A 19543-nucleotide genomic window follows, 5' to 3' on the forward strand; every position below is an offset into this window, starting at 1 on the left:
TCGAGACGTCTGAGAGGGGATGCCATACACTGACCTAATTCACTTGCTCTAAGACAACAAATGCAAAATAATGAGACTCCCTGCGTACATTGACAGGTACTAAAGCAGCATGATGGATGACAATGAGCGACACAATCTGAGCAATGGAGACAGGTAACAGTGTAGAGGCTCGTGGGAAAGGGGTTGGAGGCCAAGTAGTTTGAATGACAGGATGACACTGTCAGCTCCTCTGCATCACACTCTTCAGGGGATACCCGACTGAGTTGTGTAGAATAAACCGCTGCAGTGACGAGAGTTCCTCAAATATCACGAGGCCACGATTCATTCCTCTTGTTCGAATTCCCTGAAGTGGGCCCAGTGTGGTCAACGTGCTGCCAGGACTTGTCAGACCCTCCAAAGTCTGCACAGCCAAACAGAGCCCTTTCCTCAAGGCTGACGCGGACACACAACCCTCTAGTGGCTCATTACAATTCACAACAAAACATTTCAGACTCCTAATGAAAACGTACGAAAACATGGTTCATCTCCACCAACTTCACCCTCCATCTTGGCCATCAGGCAAGGATAAATTATAAATGAATGGCCGCTCAGTCAATCAGGATCAATACTAACAAGGTCAAAATTTCATCCGTTTTTTTAAGAGCCTGTCCCGCCTGTATCTAGTTTGTGTCTGAGAAGGAGAAGCTGAATGACAAAGACTCACGGACGCGAGACAGAAGAACTACTTTTACAGCTATAATGAAGGTTCTAAAAAGCACAGACAAAATATATCGTAGCCGATGTGAGAGTTACTCGACCGCTCTGATCGACCCACCACTCCCAAACTCCCGACCTCCCCACTGACAAGCCGGCCGGGAATCAGCTGGGGCGGGGGGGGGGTAATGGAGCTTGTCGGAGTGCTCCCCGCTTCACACCACTTAGCCTTTCTCCTATCCGACTTGCTTGGAGATGTTGGGTTGGGGGAGGGTGGCAGAGGTGCTCCTATGGGAATTTGCGCAGACTCCTCACAACCCAAACATTTCTCCTCACATCAGTCACGCCATACAGGCATAGCGCTTCTCTTCGCCACTTCTCTTTCTTCTGTCTCACTGTCTAACCCAATTAGTCTTTGCTGGACCTTGACATCCACTCAAAATCCTGCTGGGCTAACATGCTGTCCTTCATCATTCAGTATCCACTAAATATGGACAGTTTTACTTTTAGCTGCAGTCTCAAAGATTTCTTTTATATACCTGAGTGCTGAACATGTTGTTTCACAACTGTTCAAGTGGTGTCGCCACTCAAACAAAAGTTCACCAATTGTGTCCTGTTGTGTTAAGAGTGTTAATTGTTGTCAGGTAAGTATTCTTATACATCATGCCAGATGCTGGTGTTGATGTCATTACACATCTAATTCTGTGATTTTCTGAAGATGCGCGAAAGAAGATACAGTTTAAGTCTGTACTGTGAAAAAGGCAAAGGTGAAATAAAATGAAATAAAAATGCCTCTGATACGGAAATTCTTTTAGGCTGTCTGTGTAAAAGGGTGACAATGCTATATTTGAAGCTGGTGGGAAGTAGGACATGTCCCACTTGGAGAACTCAAAACGTTCCAGGCATAAGAAGTTGACAACAAAAATAATCTGGTTGTCGACCACAATGTGATACTATTTGTTTTGTTGGTGAAGTCAATAGTCGTGACAGCAAATGTTCACCTATATTTAGCAATCTCAGACCTTTTTCTTTTAAATTCCTGCAAGAATTCAAAGTAATCTAGAATTTCCACGTAGAGCAGATTCAATTAAATAAGTTACCAATGAATTGAAATAGCTATGGTTCTGATTCTCTTTCTCTACGTGCACTACCGTTGTTATACTGTACACATCATCAATCTATGCCGCTTCACCAATACAAAAACAAGAGAACATAGTCAAGTCAAGTTTATTTCTATAGAGGGCCCTAACCCTCCTCTGGTTCCACTCAACGTGGAGGAGCAGCGGCTCAACTCTGAGACCCATACGGATCACCAAGCTTGTCACCCTATCTCTAAGGGAAAGCCCAAAAACCCTGCAAAGGAAACTCATCTTGGCCGCTTGTATACGAGATCTTATTCTTTTGGTCATAACCCATAGTTCGTGACCATAGGTGAGGACAGGAACGTAAGTCGAGAGCTTTGCCTTTCGGCTCAGCCTCTTCAACACAACGGACCGGTACAAAGTCCGCATCACTGCAGACGCTGTACCGATCCGCCTGTCGACCTCCCGCTCCATTCTGCCCCCCCTCGTGAACAAGACCCCAAGATACTTGAACTCCTCCACTTGGGGCAGGATCTCATCCCCGACCCGGAGAGGGCATTCCAACCTTTTCCGACTGAGATATCAGATTTGTTCTCAAATTGTTCTGACAGTCAAGGACCCCGTAAATTCAACGCACCATTTTTTCCATTGTAGCATGAAAATCAAAAAGACACTATTAGGACTACGCAATTTCAAGGACAACATCATTTTAACTAAACCTATAATAACTTAAATCTTGACAATATTATATAAATTAGACAAATGCGACCACATGAAGTGCTACTAATTAACTTTGTTCATGCTCTCAAAATAGCACAATAGGCTTACCAGGCAGCAATTACATAGAAAATCGGGAACAATGCAACTCAGCGCTTTATAGATCAAATGATTGTTTCTATAATATTTTATGTAAATTAGTCACTTTGAAAACTTTTCAAGGCAGCTGGGGCCACAGAGACTGTGAGAAGTCATGTGACTGTCTTTGTTTGATTGATAAAGTGGAGTCAAACGTCGCTAGTGGTTACATTGAATTGGTGAAACAGAGTCCTGTGACAGTGGCGCAAGGCAGTAGTTTCTCTGTAGATCACACAAGCAATGATTGATAGATTCAAAAATATTACCAATAAAAGTGGTGAGCGGAATGTACATAGTATAGTAGGTCAGTGCTACGTAGCAAAAGTAGGATTTCTTAAAAAGTATATTGCACTAAAACAATTCAGAAAGTACAGTCCGTCCAAAATGTTACAAAAGAAAACAAAAGGGGTAAAATTTGTGCCATCTCTGATCCCAATATACCAATTTTGGGGTATCTACTGCCTATTGTCTTCAGGATTGTTAAAGAATGAAGAATATTTTGCAAAACTACAAGTCAATTCATCAGTTATCATGTATTTCTAAATCAAAAAGAAATAGCTGTCAGAATGTTTCATTGTTTTGTTGCTTACCCCCATTCAAACGTAAAGAGAGTCATTTTTTTTCCAACCAATACATGAGACGGACAGGTTTAGAATTATTTGGCCTTGGCAGAGGTCTATTGTTATTGACCCTTGTCTTTGTTTTTCCAAAACCTCGGCCCCTCCACCCAACCATGGCTTGGTTGAGCTCATGTTGCATAAGCATTTCAATATTTCATGAGCAGATATAAAATATGCATCTCTTTTGTGGCAGATGGTCAAAAGCAGAGGACAAGCAGTGAGGTCATAAGGTGAAGAGAACTAAAGTGAACAATTCACAGAACCCTACTCACTGGGTTTTAACACTCACACTACAACCCGACTCAGACTCAAACAAGTCAGACGTGCGATTAAAGTGACAGCAGAGTGAACTTTGCCAAAGTCTAAGATGCTTTTCATAAGCAACAAAACCTTGAAGATTAATCCAGGAGCAGAAGTCCCATATCACCACCTGACAAAAAGTCAGCACAAAGACAATGATAGACAGGCAAACACCTTGTGGCCTGGGTGAGGTTGAACTCACCGAGCTCAAAAACGTTTTATCAAAAGGTGTGATGGCTTTGACTTGAACAGACTCAGCAACTTTTGCAGCTAGGACACAACTATCACAAAGATTTGATTCAACAGGAATCTTGTTCGGTCATAGAGTAAGAACCATGTGATTTCTCACAGTCAATCAAAAATGACAGGAAATTAACATGATGACAAAAATGTCTACAATTGAGAATTTGATCAAAATAGTCATGGAAAAAGTTGAACAAAAAGTTTCTATTGCTGTCATGTATGATGTAAGATCAACATATTGTGCACGTCCTCAGCGAAACTCACGGCATCAAAGAATCACCTCGGTTCATGTTTCATTTTATTCATTCCAAAAGAAGCGGCAACCTCAAAAAGAGGTCTTGAGAGACATCGGAAATTATGTGAAGAAACCTGACTCACATTCAAAGAGATAAAACTCCAGCAGCTCCAAACGCATCACTTTTTTATCAAGAGCAGAGAGTTTTATTGATTGTGCTTTTTCATGTGTTTTGCCAAAAGGTGTGAATGTTAGTCTGAATACTTCTTTTTTTGTACGTGCCGTGTGATTGACTGGCAACCGCTCGCTCGAGGATATAGCCCGTTTCTTACCCAAAGTCGCTTGTTTGGTGGCCTAGTGGTTTGACTTTCTGCCTCACACTTGTGAAGTGTCATGTTGGGATCTTACTTAAGGCCTTCCTATCTGAGTACCACACAATCAGCTGCGATAGACGCCAACTCTTGGAATTAATTCATCCATTCATCCATTTTCTATACCCCTTGTCCCCACGGGGATCACGGGCGTACTAGAGCCTATCCCAGCAGTCATCGGGCAGTAGGCGGAGGATACCCTGAACCGGTTGCCAGCCAATCGTAGGGCACAGAGACGAACAACCATCCACACAAGGCAATTCGGGGTGCTCGGGCTACCGAGCATGTTTTTGGGATGTGGGAGGAAACCAGAGTGCCCGGAGAAAACCCATGAAGGCATGGGGAGAACATGCAAACTCCACACAAGGCCGGAGGTGGAATCGAATCCGCACCCTCTGAACTGTGAGGCAGACGTGCCAGCCAGTGCGCCACCGTGCCTTCCTTCTTGGAATTAATTATTCATTTTATTTTATTTTTCAACTTCCTAGCATTTCATGAGTGCATGGGTAAAGTGCCCATCATTCTTCTAGGGGGATAGATACTGTGAATGAATGTGATTTGCCTTTATTTTGGCATTGTTCCCTTAATTGGCTCATGATTAGTCCAGACCGCATAGACAACCTCTCAGCTTCTCTGTGACAGTAGTAGAGAACAAAACTTTGGGTAGATGATACAAATTCAAGGGAAAAAGCATGTATTATAAATAGAGATTTGATAGTTTGAAGGCTTCTAAATTTGTATCAACTTAGCTTGTTGATCTAAAGACATGTCTCCAAGCAATTTGATATCCATTTGGCAGAAAACGTGACATATGGAAATACCGGGGGTTCCTTTGAAGCAGCTCATTTGCTCATTGCACTTGTGCACGTTTCAATATGGGGCATTCCCTCTCTTTTCTGCTCTCCATCCAAACTTATGAACTTGTCATCAGACAGCTCGAGAAACAAAAGCTCTTTTTCTCAGCTGGAGATGGGAGGAGCTGTCAGTCCCTTCTGCTATGTTTGATGAGAGCATTTCAAATGACACTTTGATCCTCACTGCACTGTTTGTTTTTCCTCCATGATGAAATTCAGCTCGAGAGGCATGCAACAGGGCGCATCATTAAAATGTGGCTCAAACACCAAGAGCTACCAGGCTTGTCCTGAAAAACCACTCATGACAATTTTGGGTCACATCAACATAAAAAAACATTGCGTGGTATACAGCAATCGTGCAGATGAACAGAAATCATCTCTTCTCCCCCACAAAAATAGCGACACAAAGACGGAACTGAAATTAGTTTTTTGTGCTAGAATAAATGAATCTAATGAAGTGGATCTGTCATATTTTGGGATTAGAAAATGCATAACAGTATGCCTTACACGGGAACTACTCTAATTCAAAAACTCACGTTGAATTTAATGACTTTTTTTTTTCTCTGTTCATCGGGGGAAACTATGACAACACATTTAAACGCTTTAGAAATGTTAACAAAAGTTATCAGGTTGTCTTGCGTCTCATTTATATTCAAAACGAGAAGTCGGGAAAAGAAATCCCTCACACCAGAGATCAGCTCAACATAACACACTCGCTCTGAGACGGAACAGCCCTTTGTTAAGCTCACATGTAAGATGAGCAAACCAAAGTGTGTGCATGTGTGAAAGAGGTTCTCGTTTCTTTCATATTTCCACTTTTGAAGAATTTTTACCCCATGCAGGGCTGATTGGCTGAACTATTATCAACAGAGAGACAGCTGTCATGTTTGAGTTGGTCAAATAAAAAGACACTGTGATTAAAAAGGTATACGGATTTTGAATTCACTTCAACCAGGGTGCCAAGCTCTTTTTGTTAAGAAAGAAGCCGGCCGGGGCCTCCTGTGAAGAAAGGAGAGCTTGGCAACCTACTTTGAGCTTTTTGGGATAAGACACTCTTTTGAGTAAACAAACAAAGAAAAATGAGAGCATTGACCATAAATAAAAACAAAGCAATGTCTGAGTAAAATGTGTTAAGTGATTCACCTGATTCAAGGTGATTCACTTTGTTCAAGAAAAAGACATTTTATACTTTCAATGTCATATCTGAATAAATCACCCTGTGTTATTGTTTGATTATTTCACAGCAACGCCGTGTTGAAACTCGAAAACACAGGTCACTAAAAAAATACGAAAAATGAATGTCAGGTTTCCATTTTATAAATGTTAAATAAGTTAGCAGTATGATTGTGTGGAATTCGGTAAAATTGTCAATGTTTCAATCTTTTCCAAAGGTACCAGTAATGTATTTGTGTGCTTAATACCACTCAAGTGGAGGAATATATGAAAATTGGATGAAAATGTCAATTATACATTAAAAATATATCATCAGGATGCATATATTTCATAACCCATTTTGAATTCATGTTTATAAACTAGTTAAAGGCATGCCCCCACCTCATCTCTTTGAATTAACTACCCGAGGCTAGTTATCCAGATATCAATCTATCTGGTCCACTATTCCATGGCTGGTCGACAAAGTGCTCCTCTAAAAATCAAAGATTCAACCTCCCGATGGATTCTTACCCAGGCTGGTACCATAAATATAAATACATATGTACGTGTATAAAAATAAAAACAAACAGGGTGCTTATTTTCAGCTCCTAAATGTGCAAAGTTTGTCATCCTAATCGAGTGACAAAGTGCGTCAATTTTGCATTTGCCTCTGGGGACATAAGCCAGATATATTTGACTCAATCCACAAATGGATAATGAGGGGAAGAAAGAAAAAAAAATATCACAGTTGGGGTGGATTCACAGGTACATTTTCCGATGTTGTTCGTCAGACTCACACACTAAAATGTTCTCTGAGGCAATTCACTGCATAGAGACACACTCCTTGGTGACTCCTTTGAACTAAAAGCAAAAGCGTTGCACACTTAGGGAGCATGCACACACCACATAGTATTACTTTGTAAAATAGTTTCCCAGAGAGAGTGCACGCAAAAAAACTAATGTGTGATGGGCATCATGATAAAATGCACTCAACGGCAATTAAGTTCAAGTTAAATTGCAGGTTGATGGAAGATGATGTGGTAATGCTTGGTGAACCCCATTGTGTTTAAATGATGCTCCAAGGAGCCCATTGGACACAGGAAAAGTGCCTCTCTACATCATTAGGTTATTAGATTGGCCCAGGGCAGCACGTAAACAACTTCTCGCAGCATGAATACTGTACACCCCACCAGTCTTTATGGGATGACTGAAGGGAAACTACTTTGGTAGACAAAATAACGGCATGGTAGAAGTGATGCAAAGTAGATGATGGCAAGACTGACCTGCACCGTTTATGCTTAAGAGAACGGCAAATAAGCTGATTTAGAGAATAGATGCTGGGGGGCAACCGGGGTCTGATTTTGCTTATTGGCTACCGGAGCCTGCCGAGATTCCCCACCATTCACCTCTTGTTACATCTTGTTTTGGGATACGGCCACTGAAAATGTCCATTCAGCACTATCGGAGACACACGAGGGCAACTTACTCTCAAGGTCAGGTCGTAACAGGTTGTTGTGTTAATTACAAAAGAAGTCGATCAAATATTTGAGGCTGCTAATGAGATGCTAAACATGCTAGCCACGAGTAATAAGGTATTAGAATTCACTCACTTGATGCCCGTAACACGTTTGAAAAAGCTGGGTTAGATCACCTTTCCTTTTATCGAAAGTCAATATGCGATTGGAAACGGAGGACATTCGTTGTTGAAGCTTTGAAGGTGAAATTCTTGTAACTTCAGTTCTTAACGGTCAGAGGGGTCTGTTGTCATATTTTGCACTTCATAATGTGGCAGACATTTTTAAAGGGAGACACTTTTGGACTGCTGGCAGGCGACTCCATGACTCAGACATTTTTTTACCACTATGAAGGCATGGCGTTGTAACAGGAGCAGGATGTGGCTTGCAGAAATAAGCGGCAACATCCCCTGCAAAAGACACACACAACTTTCAACGTACTTTCTGTCAGTCCATCTCAGGTGTGCTCGGGCCCAGAGAAACCAGCGGCGTTTCTGCTTGTTGTTGATGAATGGCTGCTTTGCATGGTTGACTTTTAATTGACACTTGTTTTCTGAACTGTTCCTAAGACCATGTGAAAATATTCTTCACGTCCAAAATGATCCCAGTTTTAATGTAATGCATCTGAACAATCGAAAGTCGCAGACGTTCAACACAAGCCTTTTTTGGCCTTCTCCTTTACATGCAAAGAGTTCTACAGATCGCAGACGAAATATAAAAACTCCCATATTCCTAGATTGTTTTTGGCAAAATATGACCCTGAATCAAACATGCTGTGACCTTGAGTACAGCGCACAAATCGAGGCTACAGGAGCACTGGGCTAGCTGGCCCACTTTAGGAAATATCACACTCACCCGCTCAGATATCTATGCATGACATTATAACAATCCAGGCCAATGCTGTCATCTCATGTTTATTAATTGGGGTTGCTCCTTGGATTTGGGTGTGACTGCCCTGAGGATCAGAATTGTTCCCCCCAGCTGCAAAGGAGAGATGGACTGAGATGAAACTGAGCCGACAGCATTGTGCCGTTTTACACAAGTACACAAATCCTGCCTGCTCCACTGCAAATCAACGTGCGATTGAACCAAAATAGGAAATGAGAAGAAAATAACTCATAATTGTTTACATTTAAAAGGAGATTATTTGAAATATGTACATTTGGGATTTTCGAATACAAATATTTTGCGATATTTAAGACCATTTTTTTCGTCAATGAACATCGTCAGCTTGTTGCTGCAACACAGGACGCATGACATATTTGAGGGGAAGAAAACAGTTAGAGCTGCCAATCAAATACAATGAATGACCCAAGATGGGTATTAAGCATCGTGGACTTATTTTGTGCAAAATGGAATGTTAACGTTTCAGGATAGGGTATTATGGTGGTGAGAGTTGTGGCATATTTTTATGATCCATTTTTTTAAAGAAACAGTCAATAAATCATGAATGGTTACCATATGATAATAGTCTTAATACTAGGTACAGTTAAAATCAAATGTCTTCTGAATATTCCCGTGTTATAAAATTCAAAGTATTTTTGTTGTAACTTTTATCTCCACTTTAGCATTGGCAGATTTCTGCAATGACATTGTTGTATCAAGTTATTTCCACTGCCACTGTGCAGTATCATGTCCTTACCACACTAACAGGATATTCATAATTCATTTATGAATTAAATTCCCAGCACGAGAAAGGTTTGACTTCTCATTTCAAATTTTTAAAGATGAGCACCCAGCCCAGGTTCACAGAGTCTCGTTTTGAACAAAATTGAAAGCATCGAGCCATTACGAGCGAGGCAATCATAACACGCAGGGGAAGTTGATATGATGATCTTACTAATGGGATTCAAAATGAAATTTGAGTCTATCACAAATCAGAGTCAAAGCTGCAAATATTCCACTGCATACTATTTCGAAGGAAATAATGCCATCAGGATATTAGCCAGGGTATACTAGAGTCCGAAGAGCAAACAAGGCAATGTGTATGCGAGCTGTGCACTATTGGAAAGTCCGAGCATCTTAGCTACCCTATTATCGATCTAAGAGACGATGTATTAGTTTACACAAGTATCTGTACTTCAACCCAAGTACAGAGTGTGATTACTTTTGCCACCTCTTTTGTTCAAGTAAGGTTTGGGAAAAAAGCACACGGAGCAGGTGGAGCGGCAAGGGGATGGCGATGCAGAGTTGGAGATGGGAGATCGACGAGTGGCGAGAAGCCTTTTGATCTGTGCTAGGAGTGAGTGTTGGAGAGGAAAAAACAGAAAACAGCAAATAGCATGCGCTCAATTCTCAAGACTGCTAGCATGAACACATGAGGAGAGAAAGACCGAGCAAGTCAAATAGATTGACTGAGACAGAGATGGAGAGAGAGGATGACACGATCTGAGGGAGAAGAGGACGATAGAGGAAGTAGAGAGAGACAGATAAGACTAGGATGTTAAAAGGATTTCAGTGCTGGGGATGTTTTGGAAGTTCTCTGCGGCCCTTTGCTAAAGCAATTAGTATTGAACCCCTTCTAGGAAAGTACAGCGGTCTCTAATGTTGTTAGCTGTAGAAGACCAAGTGGAGCAAACCCCACAGTCCCTATTAAACTCCATGTCTTAATTGCCATGTCTCGGTGGGTGCGTGCATGTGCGTGCGTGCGTGCGTTCACAGAAAATCCCCAAATAGCAAACAAAAGAAACAGATTGCATGATAGTGAATGCAAATGTGTGAAATATTGTAGAATATGTAAAAAATGTTGAAAATGGGCACCTCTTTGAGGTGGGCATATTTAACACATACAACTTTTTACTGTACATCCATAAACAGTACATGAACAATTGAGAGCTGCAAATTATATTATTGTTTATCTTCAGATAGTTCTCTACTTGTTGCGTCTGTGTTGTTTGCTTGGTGAATTGTCGACTTATATACTTATGTAAATACTAAATTGCCTTTTCCCAAAATACAGCCAAAATGCACGTGTATCCCAAAGAAGACAAAAACAATTATTGAAAAAAAACTATAGGAGCAGGCAAGTGAGACATAGAAAACAACAAAATAAACACACCTAAGAAAATGATGACAAATGGTCATCATGGCTCATGACCTGAACTTATATTACGGAGTCAAATAACAAAAGGAGGAGGAACGAGCCACGGCGGAAGGACATTCACCTCTAAAAAAGTTGGAATATGACCAACACTAATAAAATGTATGGGATGCAGCAAAACAATATTATATCTAAACTACATGGCTGTCATACAAAATAGCACAACCAAGAATCTGAATTTAACCTGCGCAAGATAAAAACAGAAAATCACAGCAGTGGATACTAGAAAATGGACAAGAAGAAACTACACTAGAACTATGTAGTAAAATTTATTATTATATCAATCATTATTATGATTCACTGTTGTAGTGAGCCTCAATCAGAAAGAATGACATTTGAGAGGCTGGAATCAGAGAGGAGCAACTTTGAGCATCTGTCCCTCTTAAATTCTCGACCAGGTGACCCAGTGAAGAGGTTTTGATGTATGTAAACATTTCACTGGACTCGTTACACAAAAATCGGTCTCACAGGTTCCTTCGGCCACATTTGCGGCAGTGTCCCTTGAGACAATTCAGACCTTGTACGCCAAATCTATTTTTACTATCCCTTAAAACGTGTGAGGCACATGGACAAACTGTTGTAATTCCTGCACCAGTTACCTTATATGGATGTAAATATTTTCATATTACTCACTGTCTGTCTGACCTCTTGACCTTGAGTGGTTGTCTGAATTGTGGCAGCTTTTCACACTGAGTAACCAGTTATGAGTGTGGATCGTCTATATTTGGAGCAACATGTCTGTCATCTACAGCCAAACGACATCTAAAGTCACTTAAGCAGACCTCATTTGTTGTTAGAACGTTGACTTGAACAACACGTTGCCACTTTATGCACATTATGCTGCAAAAGTGTGACTGACAATGTAGCTAGCGACACCAATAATCAATATTTGTCAGTTTCTGGAGTTGAAACCATGTCTGTGTTTGATGATTTATTATCTTAGAACTTACCTTGAAAAATAGCAGCATTCTGGATGATAATACGTTTGAGTTGAGCGCTGACAACCTGCAAGCCCGACTCCATGTTGCTGCGAGCGGCAAACTGATAGCGCTCCTCCATCTTTTTGGAACAGCAGGCTGGGCCTTTGGTTTGGCAAACCTGCAGGTCAGCACCTGGCAGGAAATCAACAGTGAGTCTTGATGAGTACAAGGAAAGAAGCCAAATTGCTGCTCTCTCTTTCTCGCAAAAGCCCAAGAGCAACTATCAGATCAAATCCTGCCCTAAAAAACTTGCGATTCTTCTTCAGCGCTTGTTACTCAATGAAAAATAAACAACTACTAAAAATATGAGTTGTTTTGAAACTTGTGCTGTGTTGTTTTCTACAGGGACCAATTTGGTCAAGAGAAACTTCGGGACCACTCTTACTGCAGTAAGAAAAAAAAAAAAAGGCTTTTTTTTTTCTTTTTAATCCCCACAACAAAGTTGGGAACATTTACAACTTGCAAACAAACAAACCCAGCATGGTCTTGGATAACATGACCACTGATGAGAGTGGTGAGGATGAAATATGCAGTTGCCCAAGGTTGTTTACCCATCGATTGATAACTAATTGGCCTCACAAGATTATTTTTTTTAAATCAGCTCCCAATAGAAGTATCAGCAAGAATCTTTCTCTAGATAGTACGCAAGGAAAGACGAGGCAGCTTTATTTATACAACACATTTCACACCCAAGGCAACTCAATGTGCAACGTGTACCATAACGGGATTTCATTTAATAAACGTGCACCAGAGGGAAGACAGACAGTTAAGACGGTTTGAACGATCCGTTATTCTGTTAATGGTTGCCACGAAGCGGTGTTGGAGGAGCAGCGTGACAGAACTTCAATATTGTCGGATGATACCTCAAAGGACACCATTCCCAAAAGACTATTTTTAGAATACCAGCTCTGACACTGCAATAAGAACAGGAAGATGGTGGGCAGTTTTTCCTACATTCCAATGTTTTTAGATTTAATAGAGACAAATGATTCAGTGTCGATAATGTATATAAATAAACTTAGAATTATAGAGTGTTTTTTTTTTGATTGAGCACTATAAATTCGAGCTGGCACCAAGTAGAAATATAAACATATTCCCTGGAACGAGGGTTGCTGTTCCTGCTAAACAGTGATAAAAAATGATATCAGTTCTATTAAGGAAGTTAAAAAGAGAAAGAGAGACTAATTGAGAGAATTTTCAACGTCTGTCTTCAATATGTTTCTGAAAGTGCTGATTTGTTGTGGACTTTGCTTGTGTCGAATTCCACCTTTTGGTGCCAACATATTTACAATACCAATTTTACTCGTGGACCTTTAAAATTGAATTTAAATTTAATTGTTTTTTTAAAAGTACATTGGCTGTAATTTCTAAATGTTAATTGTCCAATTTTTGTGAAACTTGGTAAAGTAAATCTGAATGTGTGTACTCCAATGACATCTTTTTGTTTCATCTTAATTGTGGTGAGGCATAAAGGCAAAATCATAACAACCATCCACGCAAATATACATTTTCTATTTTGCTTATCCAGATATCTTGACTGAACTGTAAATCAGCAAAGTGTTTATCAACAGCAAAACTGCTGTAATAAAAAGAATTGCCTTTTAAATTCAATTTTAAATCAAATTGTCTTATAAAAACGCAATCTCTATTGGCCTTTTGAGCTATTGATCTTGAGAAACAGACTTGAGACGATAAATGGTAGGCAGGGACTGACAATTTAGTGATGCAGCCGAGTGTCAGTCAAACTGATTAACAAAGAGCAGGGAGCAAAACTGCGGGGGGAAAAAAAATTTCCCCGAGCTTTCTGATCTCAACCTACTCTCCCCTTCCTGGTGGAGGAGCGGAGACCAATCAGTGACTAAGGGAATAAAACTGTCACACACCTTTTGCGCACACGCTGAAATGGTTAGAACCTTGAAGCAATACAATGGTCTCCATTTGATAAGATCAACTTAATTTCAGGCTGCAGGGGAGATTTATTAAACTGTCAGCCACACCATACTAATCATAGCATATTCAGAGTAAAAATATGCTGGAATTAAACTTTCAAATCAGACTAAATAGACATGTCAAGCGCCAGATGATAAATGTGCTTTAGTAGATACATTCATGTAAATAAAATACATTTTTGGTTTCAAAAGCACCCATTAATTTGATTCTACCTGCTCCTATTACCCCGATGAAATATTCCTATACAAGAAAAGGTTTGTCGCTATACGCAATGTGAATTAAAAGTATAAACAGTTAATTATATATTTAAAAAAAATTTCATTGTTTGATTTTTATTGTTTAATAAAGTCATAGATTAGCAAAACTGCTCCTCACCAAAAAAAAAAAATTTACCCGGAGAGGATAGACATAAAATGTTTCATTACACTTGTTTATTCCTCAACAGCTGCCTGCCTGACATTTTATCCTCATAATTATCCAATCACCTTCCACTTCGGAAACATTAGAATAATGTCATATTGATTATTTGATGTTGTGTGAGAAGGCATTTCATTTCTCCTACATCATCATCATCACACTTTTTTGAAACACCTCCATGAACCCAATACAGTACAATACTTCATCACATCTAATGACCTAAAATTATGACATTATGCTTATTACTGTATCACACATCTTCACTACTATCATCTATTACGCATGAAACAAATGTTAGTCCCTCATTTTATCGTTCCTGATGCAAATCAATGTTGAATCTGTGTGATGCTTTATTGTCTCGCTAAGGATTAACACATGACTTTGTTTTATTTATCATTGTCTACGGTACAGCGACACAATCTATTGAAATCCGACCCATTTTTCAGAGATGTTCTGTTTTGATTGACACTGTCAGAGGCATCGTCCATTCATTATTTTCTTTACTACTGGTTCTTACAAGCGTACGATGGAGCTGGCGATGGGTGAGAGGCGGGGTACGCAATGGACTGGGTGACCTCTTGACTATTCTACCGTGCTGACTGTCAGACAAATTAATCTTTTAGCTGTCCATCGTGTTCGATGATAACGCTTGCTCCAAATTAATATTTTAACAAAGTGAACATTTTTCTCAATATGTTTGACAATTGCTGTAAAGCATCATTGAGCATCTAGAAGAAGCACTATATATCAAACAATGTATTAACGTTTGGCAATGCAGTTCTTCCCTGTAAAATAGTTGAAGGAGAACAATAGGAATAGCCTTTATAAAATAACGCAGTGCTGTTTTAATATCTCTTTTAAAGCATCTTACTTGATTGTGCTCATGTTAAACCTTTCTTGAAAGCTACATCAAAGCTGCTGCAGAGGTTTCAGTCGAGCTACTATACCTAAGCAATGCAGTAGATACTGTATTTTATATTCCAGTAGGAGACATCATCGTGATAAACAATGCATAACAATTGTGGGTGTCATGGCCATGTGGAAAAGTAAACTAAGTCACAACTGTGAAGAACCGCCCGACTGCATTGCTTCCTTGAACTATCTGCTGACTTAAAAACAAACTTTGAGATTTGTGGAGGCTAAATATTTCTACGGATGTGCTGGATCTTTCTCCCGGCAGCTGTCAGATATCTGCTGGCCCAGGTGGAAGGTGTTTGATTAAAAGTGGATGCATGGAGAAAACACATCGCTAGAGCTGCATGTGCTCACAGATGGGAGATGAATATGAAATGTAGAGGGGCATGCCAAAAAAATTATTTTAATGCATGTCAAGCTTCTTCCACGTTATTTAAGTTGCAGCCTTTTTTCACTTTTATTCCACTCTTTCCTATTTTGGTAGGATAGAGGGAAAGGAGAAGGGAGAGTATGACAGTTCATTTGGAGGACATTTAAGACATTTAAGGACATTTTGCTTTCATGACACTGAAACACCTGATGATGAACATGTGCGACTGTCCCCAAAATAAAATCGCTTGTTTTACACAGTCATTCACTTATCCATTGGTGATTTTGTTTCGTTTTGTTAAATCATATATGCAATAAACTTTATTGCCCAGACAAACAAATCCTAATTATCAGAGGTCATTAACTCATAGTTTTTGTTCGGTGCATCATTATTAATCTGAAACTTTGCGCAAACAATATTAGAGCATACGTGGAGCATTACTCCAACATTTCTATCTTTGCAGTTTGAAACTAATTATAATGCATTTTATTTACATCCAGTTTCTAAGCGATGGCTTCTTCACGGACGTCCTGCTTGTGAAAGTGAAGGCACGGGTTGAAGTAGTTACCTGACACGGCGGTTTCAGGGACCCACTTGGATCCCGGGTGCAGAGTCTGAAACACAGCGCGGACCTCCTGGCAGTTCGGAGTCTGTCCGCTAATCCCGGAGAACAACCGTAGGAGGCAGGCGCACAAAAGGGCACTGGTGACTCTTAAACTAAACATGATCGCCACGCCAAACTTAAATGCGACAGCAAAAACGTTAAATCTGTAGATTAATATGCAAGCATTAAAAGTTCGATGATCCGATGTTTCAGCGATATTTTGATGACTCTGCGGTCTTGGGGGTCAGCATCCTTGTGCGGGAACAGGTCGCGCTCCAGCATCCACTCGAGCAAGTCCGACGACGTTGGCAAGTTGAGATCTCGAACACTGTCAGCTCAAGGCATGTGCGCGCGCTCTCGAAGCGCGTGCACACGCACACACCTGAGTGCAGGTTCCTCTTTCGTGTTTGTACCAGCAGCAGTGCACGGATGACACGTTTAATGCGGTGCACGAGCGTGTTGTGTGAGATGCAAATAGAGTCGCAGTGTCTTTTGTTGCTGCAATATTTACAACTGAGTCAAACGTGGTCGGGAATGCATTTATTCAACTGGAAAACATTTAGTTACATGTTTTCACTTATTTATTTATTTTTATAAACCCCAAATGGCTTGATGTTGGTTAGCTTCCGTTTCAGAAAGATGAAAGTTGGCTGTAGATTATCTCGCCGAAACATGGCGTCAATTAAGGTGTAAGTACGCCATCTAGCGTTCGATATGCGTGCTAAAAATGCAGGGAAAAAAAAGATGCTCACTACTATGGAAAACTTCTGAAGTTATTCCAGGGAATCGAATTCATTTCATTCCATAGTTATGTTTTCTTTCAACAGTTTGTGTTAAAATAAATATAGGAGCACCTCATCTTATTACGCCTTTTGTTCCTGAATGAGGACCAGCAGTAAAGAATATAATGAATAGAGAATACTTCTAACAGTGTCAATCAAATCGTCCCTGCATTTTATTGTTTTAGGACCTTTTAACAAATCGATTTTAAAATTAGAAGTCATGGATGACAATCAAAATGATGTTACCAGAAACTTGAACACTAGAATTTTTGGTGGGGGACTGGAGACGTGTAAAAAAGTAAACAACTCTTTTTTTTGTTTAATTTTTTACCAAAATAAGAAACAAATCAGATAGGTTATATAAAATGGCATATAACCCATCTTTATCCATTCCTCCATTTTAAATCATGTTACATCAATAATCCTCAAACTCATGTGCATGTTTTAACATCAACAGGAATGGACCTTAAGTGAAAGTCCATTTAGGCAAAGAGAGAACATGCACACAATAGAACTTCATTTATTGTACATAGCGCATTTCCCAACAGCTGCAGCAAAACACTATACATAAGACAACAAATAATGATAAGACACAGACCGTGAAATCAGTAAATGAAAAAGCAGAGTTGGAGCCTGTATTTGAACATTCTGCAATATTATCCATCTCTTCAGATAAATATTGCTGCAGCCTTATAAACACAGACATGATTTAATCATCTGGCGGATTACAGATGGATACTGTGCAATTCCTTTCAATTACTTCGGTGTTGGAATTGCGAGGTCATCCACCCGAAAACCACGAGACAAAAGCGGCAGTGTAAAAAGTCTCAGTGCAACAGAGAGAATCAAATAGTTTGTCCTTGTCATTGTGAACAATATTTAGAACTATAAAGGCCTGGGGACATCTTTAGTGGGTTTTGTGTGACAAACAGAGAGCTTTGCATGGATTTGCACAGCAGGAAGCGACAGAAGCTGGAAGCAAACCAACAAAACTCGCCGTCAGCCCATAAGTCAACTCGTCCATAACTGTATGACCATGTACGGTGGAAGGCCAAGTGACTGGCAACACCTGAAGTGCACAAACTGCAGTAGGTAAAGTAAACACTACCTGCACTGTGAGCACTTTGGAACAGCCAAGTCGATGACTGGAGATACGCACAGCAATTATTACAAATAAACGTTTGTTTCTCATCTACAGCGGAACCTCTTAAGTCAATTTTAAAAAGCCTTGAGGTCATGAATGACGTCACCAAAATTGTTGCAGGGGGCGGGGTAAATTGATGTCATGCGTAAAGTCATGTGACGTTCGTCACTAAACCTCAATTAGCAAGCATTAAAAGGATTAACTGAGATTTGTGTTTACTTCCAAAAAAGTTTTAAATAAATAAATATAATAATAATAATAATAGTAATAAACACCAGCATCCTAAAATACACTCTCACATATTCACAAATCAGTGTTTTGTTTAAATTCACAGTTTGTACTTTAACACTTAAGAACATTACAAACATTACATTTTTTTGTCATTTCAGTGGTTAACTTGTTACTTATCAGTGTTACCTATTAAAATTAATCGGACAGTTAAAGTTTGTAACCGACATATTTTCAAATGTTGTGGTGTCCTTTAATTGCTTGTGAAGGTTCCACTGTAACAGAGTATGAAATATATTCTGATATCTGACTATGTGTGGACCACCGAATGTCCGAATTACGACCTTAAGGTACGATTTGTTTGCCATTAGAATCACGTGAGTACTTTCTTTTCGAGTGTTTAACAGCATGCTATTTATGATTTTGCAGTTATTCAACCAATGTTAATGGTGTCAAAATGAGGTCGTCCCTCCCGTGCGTTGCTTGCAAAGAACACCGCAGAAAGCGAGCTTGAAAAAGCTCTCCAGCCAGAAGGAGCAACTAGGGCAGTAGATAATCAAGTGTTTCACTATACTACACTAGATGCACCTTAGCTGGAGGGCCTTGGGGTCAAGCGACTCATCGGAGGTGTGGCCAGATGTGATTGTTGTGCTCTATCCCAGACATGTCCAATCAACCTGAAAAGGAAATAATAAAACCAGTTAATTGCAAGATACAACCCAAAACTTCCTATAGGAATCATTGTTAAGTAACAAAAGCCATCAAGCTATTGTTTTTGTTCTGAAGGTGCAAATACAAATCCAAAAAAAATACAACCTGTAATATTGCACTAATTTCTCAGTTTTGTAATGACCTAAAAGCAAAAGTGTGTTTCTGCACTATCACCGTTTTAGTTTGATGTTTCATTTTGTGGTGACTGGTCTATGACCCATGCACGGTCACTGTTCTGTGCTAAAGGCTGCACACTATCTGAGTCATTCATGTCCACACAAACATTCTCAACCAAGGTCTTGCCATAGCTCTGCTCTGGAGTAAAAAATGACGCGGGCTTGTTTTAAAATACCAAGGAAGCACACATGTGCAAATTCGGGAGCATAATTGGTCCAAACCAACAACTTCTTCTGTGGACAGGGG

The 19543-nt window shown here is 39.9% G+C and overlaps 1 protein-coding gene across 2 annotated transcripts in view; it reads right to left on the reverse strand.

Moving 5' to 3' along the window:
- gpc3 (glypican 3) overlaps positions 1-16568 on the reverse strand; it is an 87453-nt gene extending 70885 nt beyond the window's left edge. For both annotated transcript variants that reach the window (XM_085904562.1, XM_085904553.1), the window contains exons 1-2: positions 16220-16568; positions 11970-12131 (exon numbers count right to left, since the gene is read on the reverse strand). In XM_085904562.1, the coding sequence (XP_085760688.1) occupies positions 11970-12131; positions 16220-16376 (319 nt within the window). In that variant the 5' untranslated portion in view covers positions 16377-16568. The remainder of the gene's footprint in view (positions 1-11969; positions 12132-16219) is intronic.
- Between the last annotated feature and the right edge of the window lie 2975 nt (positions 16569-19543).

Source organism: Syngnathus leptorhynchus, chromosome 2 (genome assembly GCF_054491065.1).
Source record: "Syngnathus leptorhynchus isolate UIUO chromosome 2, UIUO_Slep, whole genome shotgun sequence".
Classification (NCBI taxonomy): domain Eukaryota; kingdom Metazoa; phylum Chordata; class Actinopteri; order Syngnathiformes; family Syngnathidae; genus Syngnathus; species Syngnathus leptorhynchus.